Here is an 18,627-nt window from a genome sequence, read left to right on the forward strand (position 1 = left end):
ATGGCTTCACACGCATTCCTCCTGTGCTCCATCGCTTTGCTGTCTGCTCTCAGCCGGCCTGCTCTGACTCTGTCCGAGGAAGAGCTGAAGCCAGGGCTCACCTACGATGAAGTGCCTGATATCTTGGACAGAAGGTAAAGACATTCTTTTCTCCATCGCTATGAGCACAAGAGGTGTGTGTGTTTGTGTAGTGGGGAAGCAAGGTTCATTCTATCTTTTGTATTCCTCCCCATTGTCGTGCTTCACCTTGGCGGTCTCGTAAATACCGAAGCTTGTCCGCATGTGTTTGGAGAGGGCTGCACCGCAAGCCTTTGTTTGCCTCACTGTTGGGGACTGCATCAGACGCCACTCATCGATCACAGATGAGGCTGTTGTCTATATTAGAGTAGTGTCGGTCCGAAACGAGGACGCCGACCGAATAAGGCTGGGGATGGGGGGCGTTCAAGTGGGTTGATGAGGACATAGAATGGGAGAGTGGGACATGGAGGGAAGGTAAACAAGGATGGGACAGGGAGGAGAGGATGCATCAGTGGTGGTCTGCTGGAGTCAATTTAGTGATGCAGTCATTGGGAGAGAGCAGGCGGGTGGGTGGGAGGCAGGAGGAGTGGCTGAGGGGGTGACAAAATGAGAGAGGGGGAGATTGGGTCAGGGAATTGTAGCCAGACGTGTCTGCATGTTGCAGTCCTGCAGGTCAAATTTGGATCAAGCATTCAGGGGCCATGGAAAGAAGCACTCACAACAAACAGCCTTACGAGGGCGAGACTGAGGATGGACTGAGCTATAGGCCTCGCTTGCTCATACTCATCACAGACACCAATAGTATTGAACCAATGCCATGTTAGGCTTTGGAAACTATGTCACGCTTTGCATAATGTCCGACAACTATTCTGATCTGTAGAGTCTTGAGCTTTGGAAGTAGAGGGTCACGGTCTGAGTCCCCTCTGTGGACCCAAAAACTGCAACTCCTGGTGTTGCGCTTCAAATTGCTGACAGGCTAGTGTGAGATGAATTCCCAGTCAATGCTTTTTCATGTTGTTGCTTACTTGTGATAAAATCCTGGAAACTTTAAAATATGAATGAGTCACATTCATGACGACATTGTTAGTTAGGTTGGTTGCAAAACAATTTGCTGGAGTGTTTGTACTTCTATTTTTAAGTTGGGGGATAGAATAATAGACAGGTAGTCCTCTTTACTTATATTTCTTTGTTGTGAAATGCGGGAAAGCCAGTTTTCACAGCAACAAAACTTAAAATATTTTATTGACTTACTTGACCTAAAATTCTGATGTCTTGAAAATTTGAGCTCACTTAGCTTTTTTCTTTTTTGATTGACTTACAAAATGCAAAATAACAACAACAAGGACTTGAATGTAGAAATGGGATTTTATTTATTTATTTATTTATTTATTTATTTATTTATTTATTTATTCATTAATTTAATATGTATTTGTTTTATTTATTTGGGCATCATAAATGTTATGACTACCGTAATTTTCGGACTATAAGTCGCGTTTTTTTCATAGTTTGGGTGGGAGGGGGGGGGGCGACTCATACTCAGGAGCGACATATGTGATTTTTTTCACAAATTTTCAAAATTCCAAAATCCGCGATGTAGTGAAACCGCGATAAACAAACCGCGATGTAGCAAGGGATTACTGTCATTTGAACTGCAAGTGACGTCATCGGTTCGGGATGACGAACGGCTAGACTTTTGAAGGATTTAATGATTTGGAGTGACACAAGGTTTGAAAAATTTATTTATGTTATAGTTATTTGATATATTTTATTTCGTGTAGCAACTTGTATATGTTTTTATCGTTACAGTTCATTAGTTGTTGGCTCATTGAACTCTTGTTTTGTTAAATAAAGAGCCATTTACCAAACTCACGTCTTTTCTGTTAACGCTACAATATAGTTATATACTAGATCTGTGCAGCGTTGTTGACATAAAGGACGAGGAATTTGATCGATGGATTTAATGATTAGGAGTGACACAGATGGTATGATAATATTCTTGTTATATAAACCCACATTTTTCCTGGTACTTTGTTAACGCTACAATATAGTTATATATTACATCTCTGCGGCGCACGCACGGCGTTGTTGACATACAAATAATACATTATTATTATAAAGGACGAGGAATTCGATCAATGGATTTAATGATTTGGAGTGACACAGATGGTTTGATAATATTGTTATTTTATAAAGCCGCGTCTTTCCTGGTACTTTGTTAACGCTACGATATATCGACATCTCTGCAGCGCACGTGCGGTGTTGTTGACATAAAGGACGAGGAATTTGATCGATGGATTTAATGATTTGGAGTGACACAGATGGTTTGATAAGATTGTTGTTATATAAACCCACGTCTTTCCTGATACTTTGTTAACGCTACAATATAGTTATATACTAGTTCTGTGTGGTGCACGCGCGGCGTTGTTGACATAAAGGACGAGGAATTTGATCGATGGATTTAACGATTTGGAGTGACACAGATGGTTTGATAATATTGTTGTTATATGATAGTTATTTGAAATATACTTTATATATCTTTATATGGGTCTGTGGAATAATTACAAATGCAACTTACAATGGGTTCGACATCAGCATATGCGGTGCATACGCGGCATTGTTTACACAAAGGACGATCGATGTATTTAATGAATTGGAGTGACACAGATGGTTTGATGAATGTGTTATTTATGTAATACTTATTTGAATAACTCTTAATGTTACGTCAGGCCTGTTCTCAGCTCCTTGTTTGTGTATATGTCACGATAGCATACCGTATCGTTTAGCCTGTTGTTGCTGGTTCATGTCTGTTTTTGGTGTTGGATTTTGACAAATAAATTTGCCCCAAAAGTGTGACTTATACTCCAGTGCGACATATATATGTATTTTATCACTTTATTGTGCATTTTATGGCTGGTGCGACTTATACTCCGGAGCGACTTATAGTCAGAAAATTACGGTAATAACGTCAATTGCCCTTTTTGACTGGTTGTGAGAAATGATGAATTTTTTTGCACTGCTCTAATTACGCCTCCAGCTAATTTGTTTTTAACTTTTATATCAATCCACTATGATAGCAAAGGGCTGCCTTACTTCCATCTGATCCCATTTGGTCAGGATCAAACTTTATATATAACCTACTAAGTAATGTGAGAGCTCATTGTCGGCTCCCCAAGTTGGAGCATCATATTCAGCTCTGACACACTCACCATGTCGTTATGTAAGAGCAGTCTTTTAGGGCTGGCTTTTTCTAAAAACTTCCAAATAGCATCTCATTGGCTGAAAGAGGAGATGAAGATGGAGCAAAACAACTTTCACTATTATGCAGAATGCCTCTTGAACTATAACCATCCAATATGTGACAAATAATGTAATTGCACGTAAAGTCAATCAATCCAAAATATTCATTGCATGGCATAAAAAGTACTAATATATGGACATTAAACATTTCGAACTTAATTGAGTGTTACCACATACACTTGTACACATACAACTTTACTTTCTGAACACGAATGCAATACTAAAATATAATGTAAGTAAAATATGTTAACTAGTACTACTACTACTAATATTGGGTTTCTCATATACATAGTATATATTACGGCAATCCCCCAGAGAAAAGTGACGATCCAAAGAACTTTGTGTGACATACGTATGATTTGTAAATGCAGACTTCGTCATGCATGCCCTTGTTGCGAAGGAACAAAGTGACGCTGCATCAGGATTAAGGGCTCCGTTGTCATGATTAGGGCAAGTCTGACACAAGATGCAGTCCAAGTGTGCACATGGTGGGGCTTTTGTTTCTTTAGGCGTTTTCCTAGACAGGAGCCGTTTGAAATTTGTCCCATTGTTGGACTGAACACAGCCATTTTAACCCCTCCCCCATATTTCCACCAGTGGATGGGAATGTCAAAATGTGCTTAATTATATCCTTGAACTTTTGAAACACTTTGAGCTAAATATAGAAATAGATTATGAGCAAAATATCTTGGAAGAGAAGATTAATCAACGATGAACGTAAACAACATCCATAAGAGCAAATAATCTGTTTATACACTGGTCAAAAAAATTAAAGGAACAGTTTTTTATCAGGGAATGGCATGAATTCAATTACACTTTCTGATAAGGTTTTGGTCAGGCACGTGGCAGAGGGGGTTGTTAATCACTTTCAGCTGCATTGGTGTTGATGGAATGAACAACAGGTACACTAGAGGGGCAACGAAATTAGGTATCGGGATGAAATCCTTGCACCCATGGTTAGACCCTACGCTGGTGCAGTAGGTCCTGGGTTCCTCCTGATCCACGACATTCCTGGCCTCATGTGGCAAGAATATGCAGACAGTATCTGGAGGATGAAGGAATTGACACAATTGAATGGCCCTCACGATCATCTGATCTAAACCCGATAGAACACCTTTGGGACATAATGTTTCGGTCCATCAGACACCGCCAGGTTGCTCGTTAGACTTTGCAGAAGCTCACTGATGCCCTTAGACAGATCTGGGAGGACATCCCACAAGACACCATCCATCGTCTCATTAGGAGCATGCCACGACATTGTCAAGCATGCATACAAGCATGTGGGGGCTACACAAGATATTGAAAAGAGTTTTGAATTGCAGAAATTGAATTTAGGCAAAATGGACGAGCCTGCCACATCATTTTTTCACTTTGATTTTTGGGGTGTCTATATACTGAGCCCTCTGTAGGCTGAAAACTTTTATTTCCATCAAAAGATGTGGCATCCTTTTGTTCCTGAGACATTAAACTGTCCATATCAGTATAGATATCCAACTTTTTTTTTCACCATTGAAATCTGATGTGTTTTCAAACTGTTCCTTTAATTTTTTTGAGGAGTGTATTAAATTCTTACTCTACTGATGTAAAAACTAATGAGTCATGTGTTTAAAATCCAAAATTTCATTTTGATCTCTGAAGCATATGAGATTCTCATCAGTTTCGACACTTGACCAGCAGTTAAATTAGAAGCTGTAATCAAACCTCCACAAAAATGGCAACAGGGACGGACGGGCAACACCTCAGCTCAATCTGCTCGAAGGAATCTATTCATAGGCCTGCCTGCATCTACTCAGCGTGGGCTTGAGTCAGATTTTCTTTCACCAACAGGATTGTCTTTTAGATGATACATGCTGATTATTTTATCAACATAGTAATCGATTAGTGTTATTGCAGTAAACGTTATTGCCATTGGGAATTCTCACAGTGAATGCTTTGAACTCCTGTTTCAATGCCAGTGTTTTATGAAGCAAAAAAGTGTCACCCACAACAGTTGCGCCTCACCTGAGTACTTCGTGCACGTAGTTGCACTTCTCGTAGGTGTCCTCAGTTTATGATGACCTACGACCTTTTAAGATTGTGAGCTAGTTTGTGCACCAGTGTTCAGCATTATTGTCCCACTTACAACTTTTTATTAACAATTATTTACAATTATTTTATTATGGGTTTATATTTATACATTAGAATGTTCTTTCCTACAAATAGTATTTATTGTAATGATGACTTCATTAATTCAGTTTACATCAATGATAGACAATGGCAACAAATTTGGATTATGTAATAGCTTTTTGTTTTATAGAATCCTATGTCTACATTTTTACAGTTGAATGTTTTAATGTCATTATAGTGATACTTGGAGAGCCAAATATTTTCTGTGCATAGTACAAAATGCCCCATTGCAAGAGACTGACTCGATTGTTTTTGCCTTCTGATCTCCACAAAAGTCAGTAGTGTGTCAAATGTGTTGTTTTGTGAATATGCACACATAAACATGCACGCTATGAGACTATGCAGTCCCTCAGAGTGCTTTGTGCTCAAATCATAACATCCTCATGACATCAGGTGGCACATTGGCGGGCGTGTTCAAATTTATGAGACATATCAAGAGGGAGTGAGGTGAGCCAAAAGGGGTGGCGTCCATTATATAAAAGGGCATGTTCAGCACTCGGGCACCCGTGTGACAGGCTCAGCCAATGAGACGGCCTCAGCAGTCCCAGGTTGCTGACCTCACCAAACTGGCACAGGAACAAACGCAAGGGCTTTAGCTAGCACTTGCGCACTCCTCTGGTCCTTTTCGAGCAGATGAGGCCTAGTTAACTACAATAGATGGAGCATGTGCAAGATATTATTTGTTTCTTTCTTCAAGTCAGCACTGTCCAGCATGCTGCAGAATCTGATTTGATTAATCTCATCATTTGTGCTTGTGGCCTTTGTCTCCACGCGGTCAGACTTCAGCCGACCTGGCCTGTGTTCGCCGCTAATCCTAATCCACCTGGCACCAAAGAGCATAACATTGTCCAGGTAGAAACTGCACCAGATGGGTGGATAGCAGCTCCAGACAGCTGAAACGCTTACATAAATGCATTGGCAACCTGCAGTACTGTTTACAGTTCTTTCAGAAGGGCAGCCATGCTTGATGTCAATTATGAACAGAAGCAAAAAAACTTCAGGCTTCGGCTCACAAACATATTTTTTCTTAAATCAACTTTGACACAAATAAAATAAATAGACGTCGAGAAATGTAGCAAATCATGAAGCCCAATCCTTTTGATCTATTCTATTGTTAAATATCAAGTTTCCCTATCCCAGAATGAAATACTGAGATTTATTTAGTGTGTTGGGCGGGCGACAATCATGTCAACCGTGTCTGAGCAATTGTGCACAGCACTTGGATGCAAGAGCCAGGAAAAAAAAAACCTTTAGGCAACAACTACCACCTGAAAGAATGGGCTGAACATCTCACTGACGTCAAGATTTTCTCCTCCATGAATGTGGCTCCAGCCCAACCCAACTGCTTCAAATGTTCAGCTTGACTGGCTCATAGCAATGCATGAATGGAGAAAGTAACTGCACCAAAAATATTTTTAGGATGTAGCATTTGCTTGTTCTCTGAACAGCAGGATGACTATTAATTAAAAGCTTGAACTGGACATGAACATTTATTCCACAGTGTTTAAGCAAAGCATCCCGACAAGTAGGACGGGCCCATCCGCTGCTGCCCAGTAAACCAGTTTCCTCTGTCTGACGTCTTTTATTGGACAGTTAAAAGGAGCAGGATTAGCTTGACTGAGGCGGCGCAGGATTGCCCAAGAGGGAGTGCGGAGCAGCTGCTGGCTCGGGTCTCACACGTGAAGGAAATGCGTGTCCAATATATGGGTCAATACCACATCAGTGATTCGCAGTCCACCAGAGACTCAGGGGCTAACTGTGCACATGGCTGATTACAGAGCATTATTTTCAACTACAATGTATGATTTCTTGCCGTGAGCTCAAAATCTTGTCTTTTTTTTTTCTTCACAGCAGAGAGAACCCCAAACAAGCCACAAGAGTCACATCAAGTAAGTGAGTGACAAACATGGCACGATGGAAGGCCTGATTCAATCAAGCTGACCATGCTGACATGCATTTTGCTCCTGACCCACATCTTTGCTTCACTCTTATGCAAATACAAGTGGTATCCCGGCTTTTTTTTTTTGCACCCCAAATCTGACAGATGTGCGGTTATCTTTAGATGGGTTTACAAAAAAAAAGACAGATAATCACTGCTCCGATTTAGAGGATGTTGTGATGCAATGTAATGTGGGATGTTTGTAAATACTAATGAATGGTGTTACTGCAAATACAAAATAAAAACGCTGATGAGTCAGTCACAGGGATGACGCAAAACTACTGGAAATAGAAAGGATCTTGAGCGCGGAGGTGTAGGCAAGATATATTTGTGCACGCGTGTGTTAGAAGCATGTGTGTGTGTGTGTGTGTGTGTGTGTGTGTGTGTGTGTGTGTGTGTGTGTTTGTGCGAAAGGGGGCTGAACTTTTATGATTACGTTGCAATCCGCTGCAGTATCAGGATCAGCTTAATGTGTATGCTGATGTAACCTTTCCCTACCAAACCTAACTGTACATTTACAGGTCAGGATGGAGAATACGGCTTAGAAAGCGAAGAGGTCTTTTTAATGCCTGAAGATGAAAACCCACTCAGGAGAATCCTGGAGGTACGCACGTGGACTTTTGCTTCTCCATTGACATTGTGTCTTCAGCTGCATATTACACTTGTGCATACACATTGTGTGTGCGGATGAAAACCAAACGAGGCACTCTGCCGCTGTGCGTGACCTTGGATGTGGGAATATTCTGGTGTCACATTCACCAGAGGAACACGCACACACACACACACACACACACACACACACACACACACACACACACACACACACACACACACACACACACACACACACACACACACACACACACACACACACACACACAGCACCATTCTATATATTACACATCTGTGTGACCATATGCCACAGATTGAGTCAGACATGCTTCAATCTGTTTCATTTAGATTAAAGGATCCTATGTCCTCTCTGATTCTTTTTCAAATTGTGGCTATTCCAGGCATGGAGAAAAACAGTATGAGCCATATATGTCAACCGCTAGTGGGTTGTAACTGATGACCCCCCCCCCCCCCCAAAAAAAAAAAGTCGCTCAGAGTAAATGTCTTGTAATACATTGCTGGATTAGCACAAATGCCTTCCAATGCGATGTAGTCTCAGATCAAAGAGATTAAAAAGATGGAGGAGCTCCTGGTATAGACTACTGTACATCATGTTGTCCTCAAAGCGCACATCTGCCACTGACTGACTCAAATTCGCCTTGGGCTACATCACTCTTGCAACAATTCGAGAACAGGGGTTACAATTACTAAAGACACAAAAGTTGTACGTCATGAAATTGTAAATTGCAAATATGGTTTTAGTTTCACTCCACAAGACTCGTTTGGATTTATTTAATCAACTAATTTAATTACAATCCAAACAAAATTGGGTAAAAGTTGGATGACTGTGCTTGTTGTGGTTTCACCTACTGTCTCCCTCTCGTGGACAAACTGTAGTCAGACAGTGTTTCTGCCTGTCAGAGCAATTACGAGGCGTAACTTCTTTTTTTTTTTCGGCATATGTCTTTTTTCCCCTGCCAGCCTTTCAAGTGGCATCATGCCGGGATCTCTCACAGCAAGAGGAAGCTACTTCAGTCGCTGATGGGACCATACGGCCCCTTGAGTGTGTCCTACAACGGCAAGACGTGCATTCTATTCAAAGCAAAGCGGCTGGCTATCCGCTACCGGAACCACACCTTCATTGATCTAACTGAGAAAGTATTCAACGCCAACTCACCTGTAGATACCAAAGGCTCCGTTTGCACCAAGGAGAAGGCCACGTAAGTAACAACATCTTGAAACATCTTGGAGCGCCACTCCTTGCACACCAAACTATCCAAACTTAGTTGAATAAATCTATCCGTTTTAACCATTTCTATGGAAAAACATCAGTCCTGGTACTGACTGTGCTGTATTTAGGATTATCGCAAAGTACAAGGATGTTGCACATGTTCCAGACAGAATTTTGTACTGTAGGGTCAGTGCGCATGTGTTTTGGTTCATAGTGGCGTTCCAAAAACAGTTCTCTGAATTAACATTTTAATGTTCTTGCACAGGCTTTCGTTAAAGTTTGGTGATGTGGAAGACTTGCGAGGTCTAGTAATCAGGTAATTTTTTGTGTTCTTTCTTGGAATGTGTTCAACAATCAGCACATTTTACATGATTACATTTTATGGATATGAAAATACACAGCACTAACAAACTCACATGCACAGGAGGTATGTGGTCCAATGTGAGCCTCAGGTAGCACTGAAAAACATTTTTAGAATCTAAATTGCCCATTCCTGACATAGCACGTCTCCGACTGATATAGACCAATTGTGTCACATAGCCTCACAGATCCAAAGCAAAATCCACAACAAAACTATGGTCTTCCCCGCCAGGCTTCAGATGTCCAACACCTTCTACGAGGCAGCAGGTCAAAATTGGTTCACCCTGGACAGTGTGCACATCCACTACAACTGGACTCAGGAGGCCACGTTCAACGCCAGCGAGGTTTACGCTCCCGCCACGTCGTCCTATCACTGCCAGCACGTCAGCAGTCTGCACAAATACGACACTCTCCTGGTGCCCAGTTCCCACACTGACACGTCCGCCAACTGGCACATCACTTTCACTGATTTCCAGGTACAGTCTCTAAAAGGGGGTGCAGGTGTTGTAACCTCAGACTACTTCCAGTGTCTGTCAATGACAGCAGGTATTATTTATTTTGTCACGTAGCGGAGACTGCGCTTGCTGTGACAGCTCGATCAAATTACAGAAAAGTCATCATTTTATACGTTGGGCTTAAATTTTTTTTCCTGGGGGCAGGGTTAGCATGAGGAGGGAGATAGCTAGGGGGTTCCACTATTCATTCATTCATTCATTCATTCATTCATTCATTCATTCATTCATTCATTCATTCATTCATTCGTTCGTTTATTCATTCATTCATTCATTCATTCATTCATTCACAACCCCCAAACATTCTTGAGAAAACATTGACAAACACTGCTGGCCTAGCACATGGGGGGAATCCATATCATGACTCACTTTGCATATTTGTGTTGATAATCAATTCAAAGGTGATAAAAAAAAATCATCAATGTTAATTTTAGGGATATGACTACTTTTCATGGTTGATATAAAAATCCCTATTTCACAATAACACTGCTCTTTTTTTTCATCCCATTTCTACTTGGGTGCATGTCCATGTTTGCCAGCCATTTCTTTTAGTGTGCCATCACTCTGTTATAGCGTATGTTTGCCAGTCTGTTGGCCTGTCTGTACCCAATGTGCTTGGCCATCTGCTAGGCCATCTCAACCTGTGTATGCTAAACCCAGTAAAACCTATTTGTTCTCTTTAATTCTGCCTAATCTCCGCTTCCTGACTTCCTTTTCAGATTCAAGCCTTCAATGTGCAGTCGGACAAGTTTGCGTCGGCCAGCGACTGTGCCACTTTCCTGACGCCGGCCATTCTTATGGGCTTGGTGACGTCTCTGATCCTGCTCCTGGTCCTGGCCTATGCACTGCACATGGTGGTTCACCTCAAGCACATCGACCGCTATGAAGAGCACAAGGCGACCGTCTACTTCCCCCGGAGTCCAGAGGCTGAACTGCCGGACAAGAACAGCCTGTGAGCAAAGAAGACAGGGGCAGAGAGAGGAAAAGCAAGGCAGCGGCAGAAGGCAAGTCACGGAAAAAGTATCCTCCACAAAGTACTTCTTTAACAAAATGCCTGTTCACGTGAAAACCTTGTAAATCACTCGTACCTAAATGCAGGATACTTTTTCCTCATTGACTTGTATCTTGGCATCCGGTGCCTGGATGCGCAAGCCTCTCCTGGGCCTACAGTTCATGATCCAAATGTCAAAAACGTAAAGGACAGCAGTCCTGAGGCCCTGAGGGGCGACAAGCGGCCTTTACCCCAGCCAGCCATGAGTCCCTTATCAGGCTATCCGTCACTGACACAGCTAACATCAGATGCTCTCGATTAAATGTAAGTAGTACATGGGTCACTCACAAGTGTCATATCACAAGCTTCCGTCACTCATCATCTTTCCAGCTTTCTCGAAGATATCCTTTGTCCTACTTGCTGCAACAACTATACGCTTCAAAAAGCCAGTTTTAACACTGGAATAGTGTTAGCTGCATGCCATTAAAAAAAAAAAAACAAGCTGGTCAATCTGAGCTAGTGCAGTATTTCCTGATCATCAGAAAGTGTTGCATGAAGTGCAGTTTAAAATGAGCAAGTGAGGCACACACGAAAAAAAAAAAAAAAGCTTCAGAGCCAGAGCGAACGGGAACATAAGGAAACTCTGGTCTAGCATCTGGCTGGAGTGAACGGCCCTTCTGAGCCTTCCATGTCTCTCACCCCGTCCGGAAAACAAGACTGCTGCTTGGGATTTAACTGTGAAATGGCCTTTTATGGACCCACTGGATGAAGACGAGTGGAGAGGGGTTCTACAAACTAGCACAACATTCGTTAGTCGCAAAAGCACTGACCACCAGACTTTAAAAACTATACGAGGAACAATGGTGCAAACGACGACCCGCCTGAGGGTGACACGGAAGTGCATCGCTCTGATGAAATGACTCTCAGAGAGTCAAGATTTTGGACAAGGGAGGCCGTGGGACTTCCCGACGAGACACTGGGTGTGACTGCCAAAGTTGAAGCTTCAAAAGGTGTTGCCATAAAATATGGTGACCTATTGTGAAAAAGAGCTAACCGTTTCAGCTACAGTATGTGCAAAACAAATGTACAGAAGTCTCACTCTGCAGAGGTCATTTTTTCTTTGTCTTTTTTTTTTTTTACATAGTACAGGACAACGATAACAATGCTCATCTTCATAATAAACGTTTTAGCTACATCCGAATCTCTTTCCAACAGTAATTTACTTCAAATATAAGAAGCATAATTACAACACATTGTGCAGTAAGATGAGGTCTAATGATATGATTTCCGCTCCCTTCAACAAATGTCTACTTGTTTTAAAATCGGCTCTGATGAAGTCAAGTCTAGTCAAACAAACTGTAAATCCAATTTCCAGCCATAGAGGGACAATACTAGGATTTATGGATGCCATTATTATGCCAGAAGCCACCCTAGCAGCAGTGACAGCATCAGTCAGTCATCACCACAGAAAAGACAAAGAGTCAGCATGACAATAAGTAGATATCTTAACATTCGATATGGCAGTTCTGTCAATCTGTAGCAGTGTCAAATGTGTTCTTTGGTCATAAGTGTATCCTACAAACTATAAAATGAGTGCGGGGAGTTTGTTCAAGGACCAACTGACTGAACAATAAATGATATTTAGAGGACAATGTGTGCTGTGTTGATATGTGGAGGAGTGCTGCTAATATTCAGATTCATTCGTTTGCAAAGGTTATACAATCCCACCGGTGTAAAACGGAGAATACAGAGAGATATTTGTATTTAATTGGCACGAAAAAATGCTAAATACTTAAAAATATATTTTCGTCTTTGATTAACCCTACACCGAAAAAGCCAAAGTGTAATTTCATAGCATAACCAGGAGAGGGCAGAATACGAACGTCTTGCAATGGAAGAGAAAATATGCTCTTGCAGTAAAATTATTTGTGGTTATCTATTGTCAATTTTTTTTTGTGCCACAATCACGTTAAATAGGCCCAGTTAGCATTCGAATACATTTTGAATAACCAACCATTTGCCGATTGATGGTGTGATACAATATTACAGCCTCGAGATAGCGGTGTTTGATTTACTTGGAATCGTCTGCCATTGGTTCTGCCAGGCCAATAGAGAACTCAAGTGCCTACAATATAACGTTGACTCAAAGAGTGACAAAAAGATTCATTAGGAAATGCTAGTCAACAAATATTCCAGCAAGACTACCAATGATTCATCAGCGCTTCTTGCAGCCGGGCAGAGATTCTTTATGATGACCTCAAACATCAATCAGAGAGTCCTAAATAGCTTTGCATTGTGGGAGCTCAAGATTTCAGCAGGACGGTTTCTCGAGTTCGTCTTCACATTATTTCAAATGTCGGCTTTATAGAAGAAAAAAAAAAAACAGCAATGGATGAAGTTCTCTCTTCCTTTTGTCCAAGATAACATCGTTCACACTAACTGCTCTGCCAATTATTATTTTTCTCTAATGGCGTTTTTTTTTAAATGGCCGTTGAGACTTGGTGAGTCAACTTTTGATTGGACTTTGCAGTCAAGACAACCGCAGTCAAGACAACTGCGGACTCCAAATTTCCTCTCCCCTATCAGCATAGCCAGCATGGAGGACCTAATTTTAGCCCTTAGGCTTGTTATTATTGCAAATAAGGTGCGAATCAACAAGCCTGTGGGCCAGCGGCGAATATGAATTTCATGGATGGAACATGGTGTTCTGCATATGCTGCTCCACACTCAGAAATATAAATATTTTTGTAGGCCTTGTAGAACAAAGTTATTAATGAAATGCTTGAGATGTTTCATATGTGACATAATCAGATGAAAGTGGATGGGAGAAAAATAAGTGAGGCAAAAATAATGAGGTGAGAGGCAAAGGAAAGAGTTGAATTGAAAATGGAACTGAAAATGATTTGTGCGGAATAAGGAGTCCTTGTGAACAGAAGAAAATACAAAGGGAATTAATACGTTGCCTGCTTGTTATTGCTTCGTATAATAACAGCACAGCTCTCCCGTAAAGTGGTTTCTTTCACACCATTTGATGGAACATTTAGTTTTGCTGTCATTTAAGTATTTGTTTTCCTTGGCTAGAGTTTGTATTGGCCCAACCAAATCGAGGACTTGGGCCAGCACGAGTATGTTTTTTGTTTATTCATTGGGTAGCTATAGCAGGGGCTTCAAGCTTAACAAAATAGTGACATCTAGTGGATACTGCAATCAATGCATCCTATCTGACAAAATTGTCTGAAAAATTAATTGAATTTCAACCTTCTATATATGCTTGATATTGTTTGTACGATAATGAAATACCGTTTTATTAACAGCACACGGTCAATGGGTTTTATGTATGTCTGCATTAACGATTTTATTGCTACTGTTTAGTACCATTGATAACTTTTTGTGTCATCGTTAAAGCTTGACACGAATGGAAAAAGCTCAAGTGGAAGAACATGTATTTTTTAAGGTATAATAAATCGTCTTCATTTGACTTGTATAAAAGTTGGTTGTGACAAACAACTGGAAATGGACGTTCCAGGGTGAGCCAAGTAGAGACCTCTAAACACAAAAAAGATGCTTAGAGCAATATTTCTCAAACCAGTGGAAGAACCAAAATCACCCAAAAAGATTCAATTAACCTTCACTGTCAAATAAACTACTTGGAGCCATGGCTAGCTTTGGTGTTCGGCCAAGATCAGAGATCAAATGGATGTTCAAGGGCACGATCCACTTTGGGAGCAAAGCCCAATAAATGTTCTCCTGATGAATTACACAAACAAGTGACAATGAGGAAACTATTGGCTGCTTTAAAGACTTCATGAACCCAATAACCACTCTGATGATCAAATCAGTACACCTAAAATGTTTTAAAGTTGTTGAAAGTCTGCAATACGGTTTGACATGAATGAATGATAATTCGTCTATGTAAATCATTGGATCAGCATTCTATCAAGGCAGCCTCCCCCTTGTGTTTTTTTTTTGTTTCATCTAAATTGACCTTGATGCTAATGCGCAGCTGGGGAAAAAAGAGCACAACACAAGGCAAAGTCGACATTTGGACATGTTTTTTTTCTCCTTTTACCTATTTCATTCTATTTTGTTTTACAATATTTGTCCATGAGCATAACATTATTACTATTTTCCTCTGATCATCATAATTATGGAATCAAATCGCTGGCCGGATTGGACAATTGATGATCCTTGCTCTATCTATAGGGTCCTGCAGTGTGCAGATATTCACTTCTGCTGATCCCTTCACAAAAAATTCCCAGAATTGCAGCTCCAAGAGAAATTCGAGCTGTCACATGGGATTCGTCGCCCGAAGGCTTCTCATCATCTTTCACCCACCATATGCTCACACGTTGCTAGTGCCACGTCGCCCGAAAGGGGCACTTGGGTGCAACAAAAACGTCATGTCATCACCCATCTACCAGAAAGCTGGACAATACAGAACACCCCCCTCCTTTTATATGCAGCCACTCCACTCTTTTTCATCAGCACTTTGTCAGAAATCTGCTTCAGTGAACTGCCATATAGTGCATGACTTGATGTGACATGAAAGCTTAAGGACAGCTATTAAAGCCCTGTAATAAAGATAGTGTGTGTGCTTGTGTGTGTGTGCGCGCGCGTGTGTATGCGTGTGAAAATATGTGTGTGTGTGTGTGTGTGGGGGGGGGTGCTTGGGTCAGAAGTATGGCGTAATTCAACAACAGCATCCTCTGTAGCCAATCCTAAAATGCCGTGAGAGAGAGAGAGAGAGAGAGTGCGAGCGAGATCAAGAGAGGGAGTAGGTTTTTTCGGCACCACCTGAAAGCCACTCCTCTTCCTTCTCCTCCGTTGCTCAGATCTGTCAATAACGCAAAGGCAGCGGACTTTTTGTTCCGGTGAAGTCCAAGCTCGACTTTCACGTCCGAGTCGTGTGACAGCACCGGCGTCGCACTTTCGATTAGTCCCGCTGCGTTTGCGCGTCGCTACACATATTGTCCACCATGCATCAAGCCAGGAAGCTTGGTTAATTTCCCCGATTTTTATATATTTATCTATTTATTTTTATTTGTTTATTTTCATTGTTAATTCTCTGGAGGGGGGTTCACAGTGGCTGCGTAAATCCAACAAGCACGGTGCGTCGGAAACGACCAAAATGCAGGTTGATCGGAGCAAGGTCCGTGCTTGGAGCGCATGTTTTTTCTTACTTTCTTCAACTCTAAGTTACGGCGTAATCGAGGTTGGAGGATTTCATCAAAGCATCCCTCCGTCAGTGTGAGTAAATGCTTTCCATTTTTGTTCACGGTACTTCTGTTAGAGAAAGATGACGATTTGTAACCCTTGTAACAATCACATTTGCCAAGATATGAAAGTTTTTTTTCAATTCTAAAATTATGCATTTACAATCATACATTTGAACCCGCAGAGTGAAGCTATGGGCTTCAGCATTTGGTGGGGAGATGAAGTCAATCTCTGCAAAGTACTCCGGCTCTCAGCTGCTGCAGAAGGTTAGTCGGCATCAGATGCACTTTTTTCAAAATTTACCCCCATTGTTGTTGTCGGCATACCTGTACATTAACTTACGTTGTTTGCCTCATTTGTAGCTACACAACTGAGTTCATGAGAATAATGTACTCCTCAGTATATACAGACACGGCTTCCAACTACAATATAATGCTGTGGAACATGCATGGCTGGAGCATGTTTTTTTTTTTTTGTCATATTCTGAAAATGGATTCAGTCAGGATGCAACTTTCTGTACAAGGACATCCATTTGTCTTAAAACATTTCTTATTTGAAGTCTTAAAAAATAATTTGAAATTGTAATTAGGAGGCCGTTTTTTAGCTACTTAATACATTTCTTGCTTATCGTCCACTAAACCATACAGAAAATGTGTGAATGGTTTGAGAAAGCGGCAAAATGTTTTCCATCCATATTTTATGTGTGTGTAGCTTGACAATTTGTAGAGTACAACGTTTCAGGGGTTAGTACTTGTGTAAGTCCTTTTACCAAAACAGTGAGGCTCAAGTTTTAGCCACCCTCGGAAATTGTACTTTGACATATAGGGTTCTTTATGTATCCATAATGCTTGACAGCTAACTTTTGACTTTGCTCTACTGCTATTTTTCACACAAGAGTACATTTCATCATTTGCACCCTGCAAATAATCTCAAGACCAAACACAAGTTAATTTCTTTACATCAGTCTTCCTCTGCATTTGTGGCATTTTCGAGAGTGGTGAAATGCAAATTCTCCACAAAGAGGGTCAGGCAATGAGCCAAGAATAAAAGCTGTTGAATACATATCGTCAAAGTCAAAGTCTGTTTTATTGTCAATTTCTTCACTTTAAGACACACAAAGAGATCGAAATTACGTTTCCCACCGTCCCACGGTGACTAGACACATTACTCAACACATACAATAGCACAAAGAGTAAAAACGAATAGACAAGAGCGATGAATAAGTAATAGGCAAATAACCCAGCTCAGTGGCCTAGTAGTAGAGTGTCCGCCCTGAGACTGGAAGGTTGTGGGTTCAAACCCCGGCCGGGTCATACCAAAGACTATAAAAATGGAACCCATTGCCTCCCTGCTTGGCACTCAGCATTTAAGGGTTGGAATTGGGGGGTTAGATCACCAAAATTGATTCCCGAGCGCGGCGCCGCTGCTGCTCACTGCTCCCCTCTCCCCCAGGGGATGGATCAAAATCACATGGGGATGGGTTAAATGCAGAGGACAGAGCCCTTTGAGACTGCTTGTGATTTAGGGCTATATAAACTTGACTTGATTGATTGATTGATTGATAAATATACAAAACATAAATAAATAGACAAATAAGAGGAGCAAAATGGAGCAAGTGTGCATACAGCAGACAGCCAGAATACAGCGCAAAAGAACAGGTCGCTATGCAGCCGAGGGTGGGGGGGGGAGAGAATTCAGGAACCTGACAGCTTGGAGTATGAAGCTGTTGGTGAGCCTGGTGGTGCGGGAGCGCAGGCATCTGTACCTCTTCTCAGAGGGCAGAAGATCAAACAAAGAGTGAGCGGGGTGACTCACATCACACACAATCGCGGTCGCCTTGCAGAAGAGACGGGAGGTGTAAATGTCCTTCAGGGAGGGGAGTGAAGCTCCAATGATCTTACTAGCCGTGTTCACTATGCGCTGCAGGGCCTTCATGTTGTATTCAGTGCAGCCACCACCCCACACAGCGATACAACTGGAGAGGACGCTCTCAATGGTGCCACGGTAGAATGTGGTCATGATGGCAGGAGGAGCACTTGCTCGCCTGAGTTTCTGCAGAAAGTACAGGCGGCGCTGAGCTTTCTTCGCCAGCGACGCAGCGTTGGTGGTCCAGGAAAGGTCCTCACTGATGTGCACCACCAGGAATCTAGTGCTGCTCACAAAAAATATATATATAGAGGGGGATAAAGCATTGTTCAGGGTCGCACCCCACCGGTGTCGCGTTGCTGCCGCCGGTTGCGATGAGTGAACACGACGGCACACCGTATTCACATCGGCAATCACGCAT

General features: G+C 41.7%; 2 protein-coding genes across 7 annotated transcripts in view; both read left to right on the plus strand.

The window, feature by feature from the left end:
* Positions 1-12,733, plus strand: atp6ap1lb (ATPase H+ transporting accessory protein 1 like b). Its single transcript, XM_085918578.1, has 7 exons — positions 1-134; positions 7,333-7,370; positions 7,942-8,024; positions 9,014-9,252; positions 9,529-9,579; positions 9,856-10,099; positions 10,855-12,733. The coding sequence occupies exons 1-7, from the start codon at positions 1-3 to the stop codon at positions 11,089-11,091; spliced, it is 1,026 nt and encodes a 341-aa protein (XP_085774704.1). The 3' UTR covers positions 11,092-12,733.
* A 3,192-nt stretch (positions 12,734-15,925) lies between these two features.
* Positions 15,926-18,627, plus strand: part of LOC147061529 (voltage-dependent calcium channel subunit alpha-2/delta-3-like) — a 77,955-nt gene continuing 75,253 nt past the window's right edge. For all 6 annotated transcript variants that reach the window (XR_015066926.1, XM_085918520.1, XM_085918513.1 and 3 more), the window contains exons 1-2: positions 15,926-16,373; positions 16,525-16,606. Coding sequence is in view for 5 of the 6 variants with exons in the window: in XM_085918520.1 (XP_085774646.1) it covers positions 16,255-16,373; positions 16,525-16,606 (201 nt within the window). In the remaining variant the exon portion in view is untranslated. The remainder of the gene's footprint in view (positions 16,374-16,524; positions 16,607-18,627) is intronic.

Source organism: Syngnathus leptorhynchus, chromosome 1 (genome assembly GCF_054491065.1).
Source record: "Syngnathus leptorhynchus isolate UIUO chromosome 1, UIUO_Slep, whole genome shotgun sequence".
Lineage (NCBI taxonomy): Eukaryota > Metazoa > Chordata > Actinopteri > Syngnathiformes > Syngnathidae > Syngnathus > Syngnathus leptorhynchus.

Bases quoted from the DNA above. Each gene is read 5' to 3' on its own strand.
- atp6ap1lb (XM_085918578.1), top strand. From the start codon at position 1: ATGGCTTCACACGCATTCCTCCTGTGCTCCATCGCTTTGCTGTCTGCT. The intron at 8,025-9,013 runs GTACGCACGTGG...TTCCCCTGCCAG, and splicing joins CACTCAGGAGAATCCTGGAG to CCTTTCAAGTGGCATCATGC. The intron at 9,580-9,855 runs GTAATTTTTTGT...CTTCCCCGCCAG, and splicing joins TTGCGAGGTCTAGTAATCAG to GCTTCAGATGTCCAACACCT.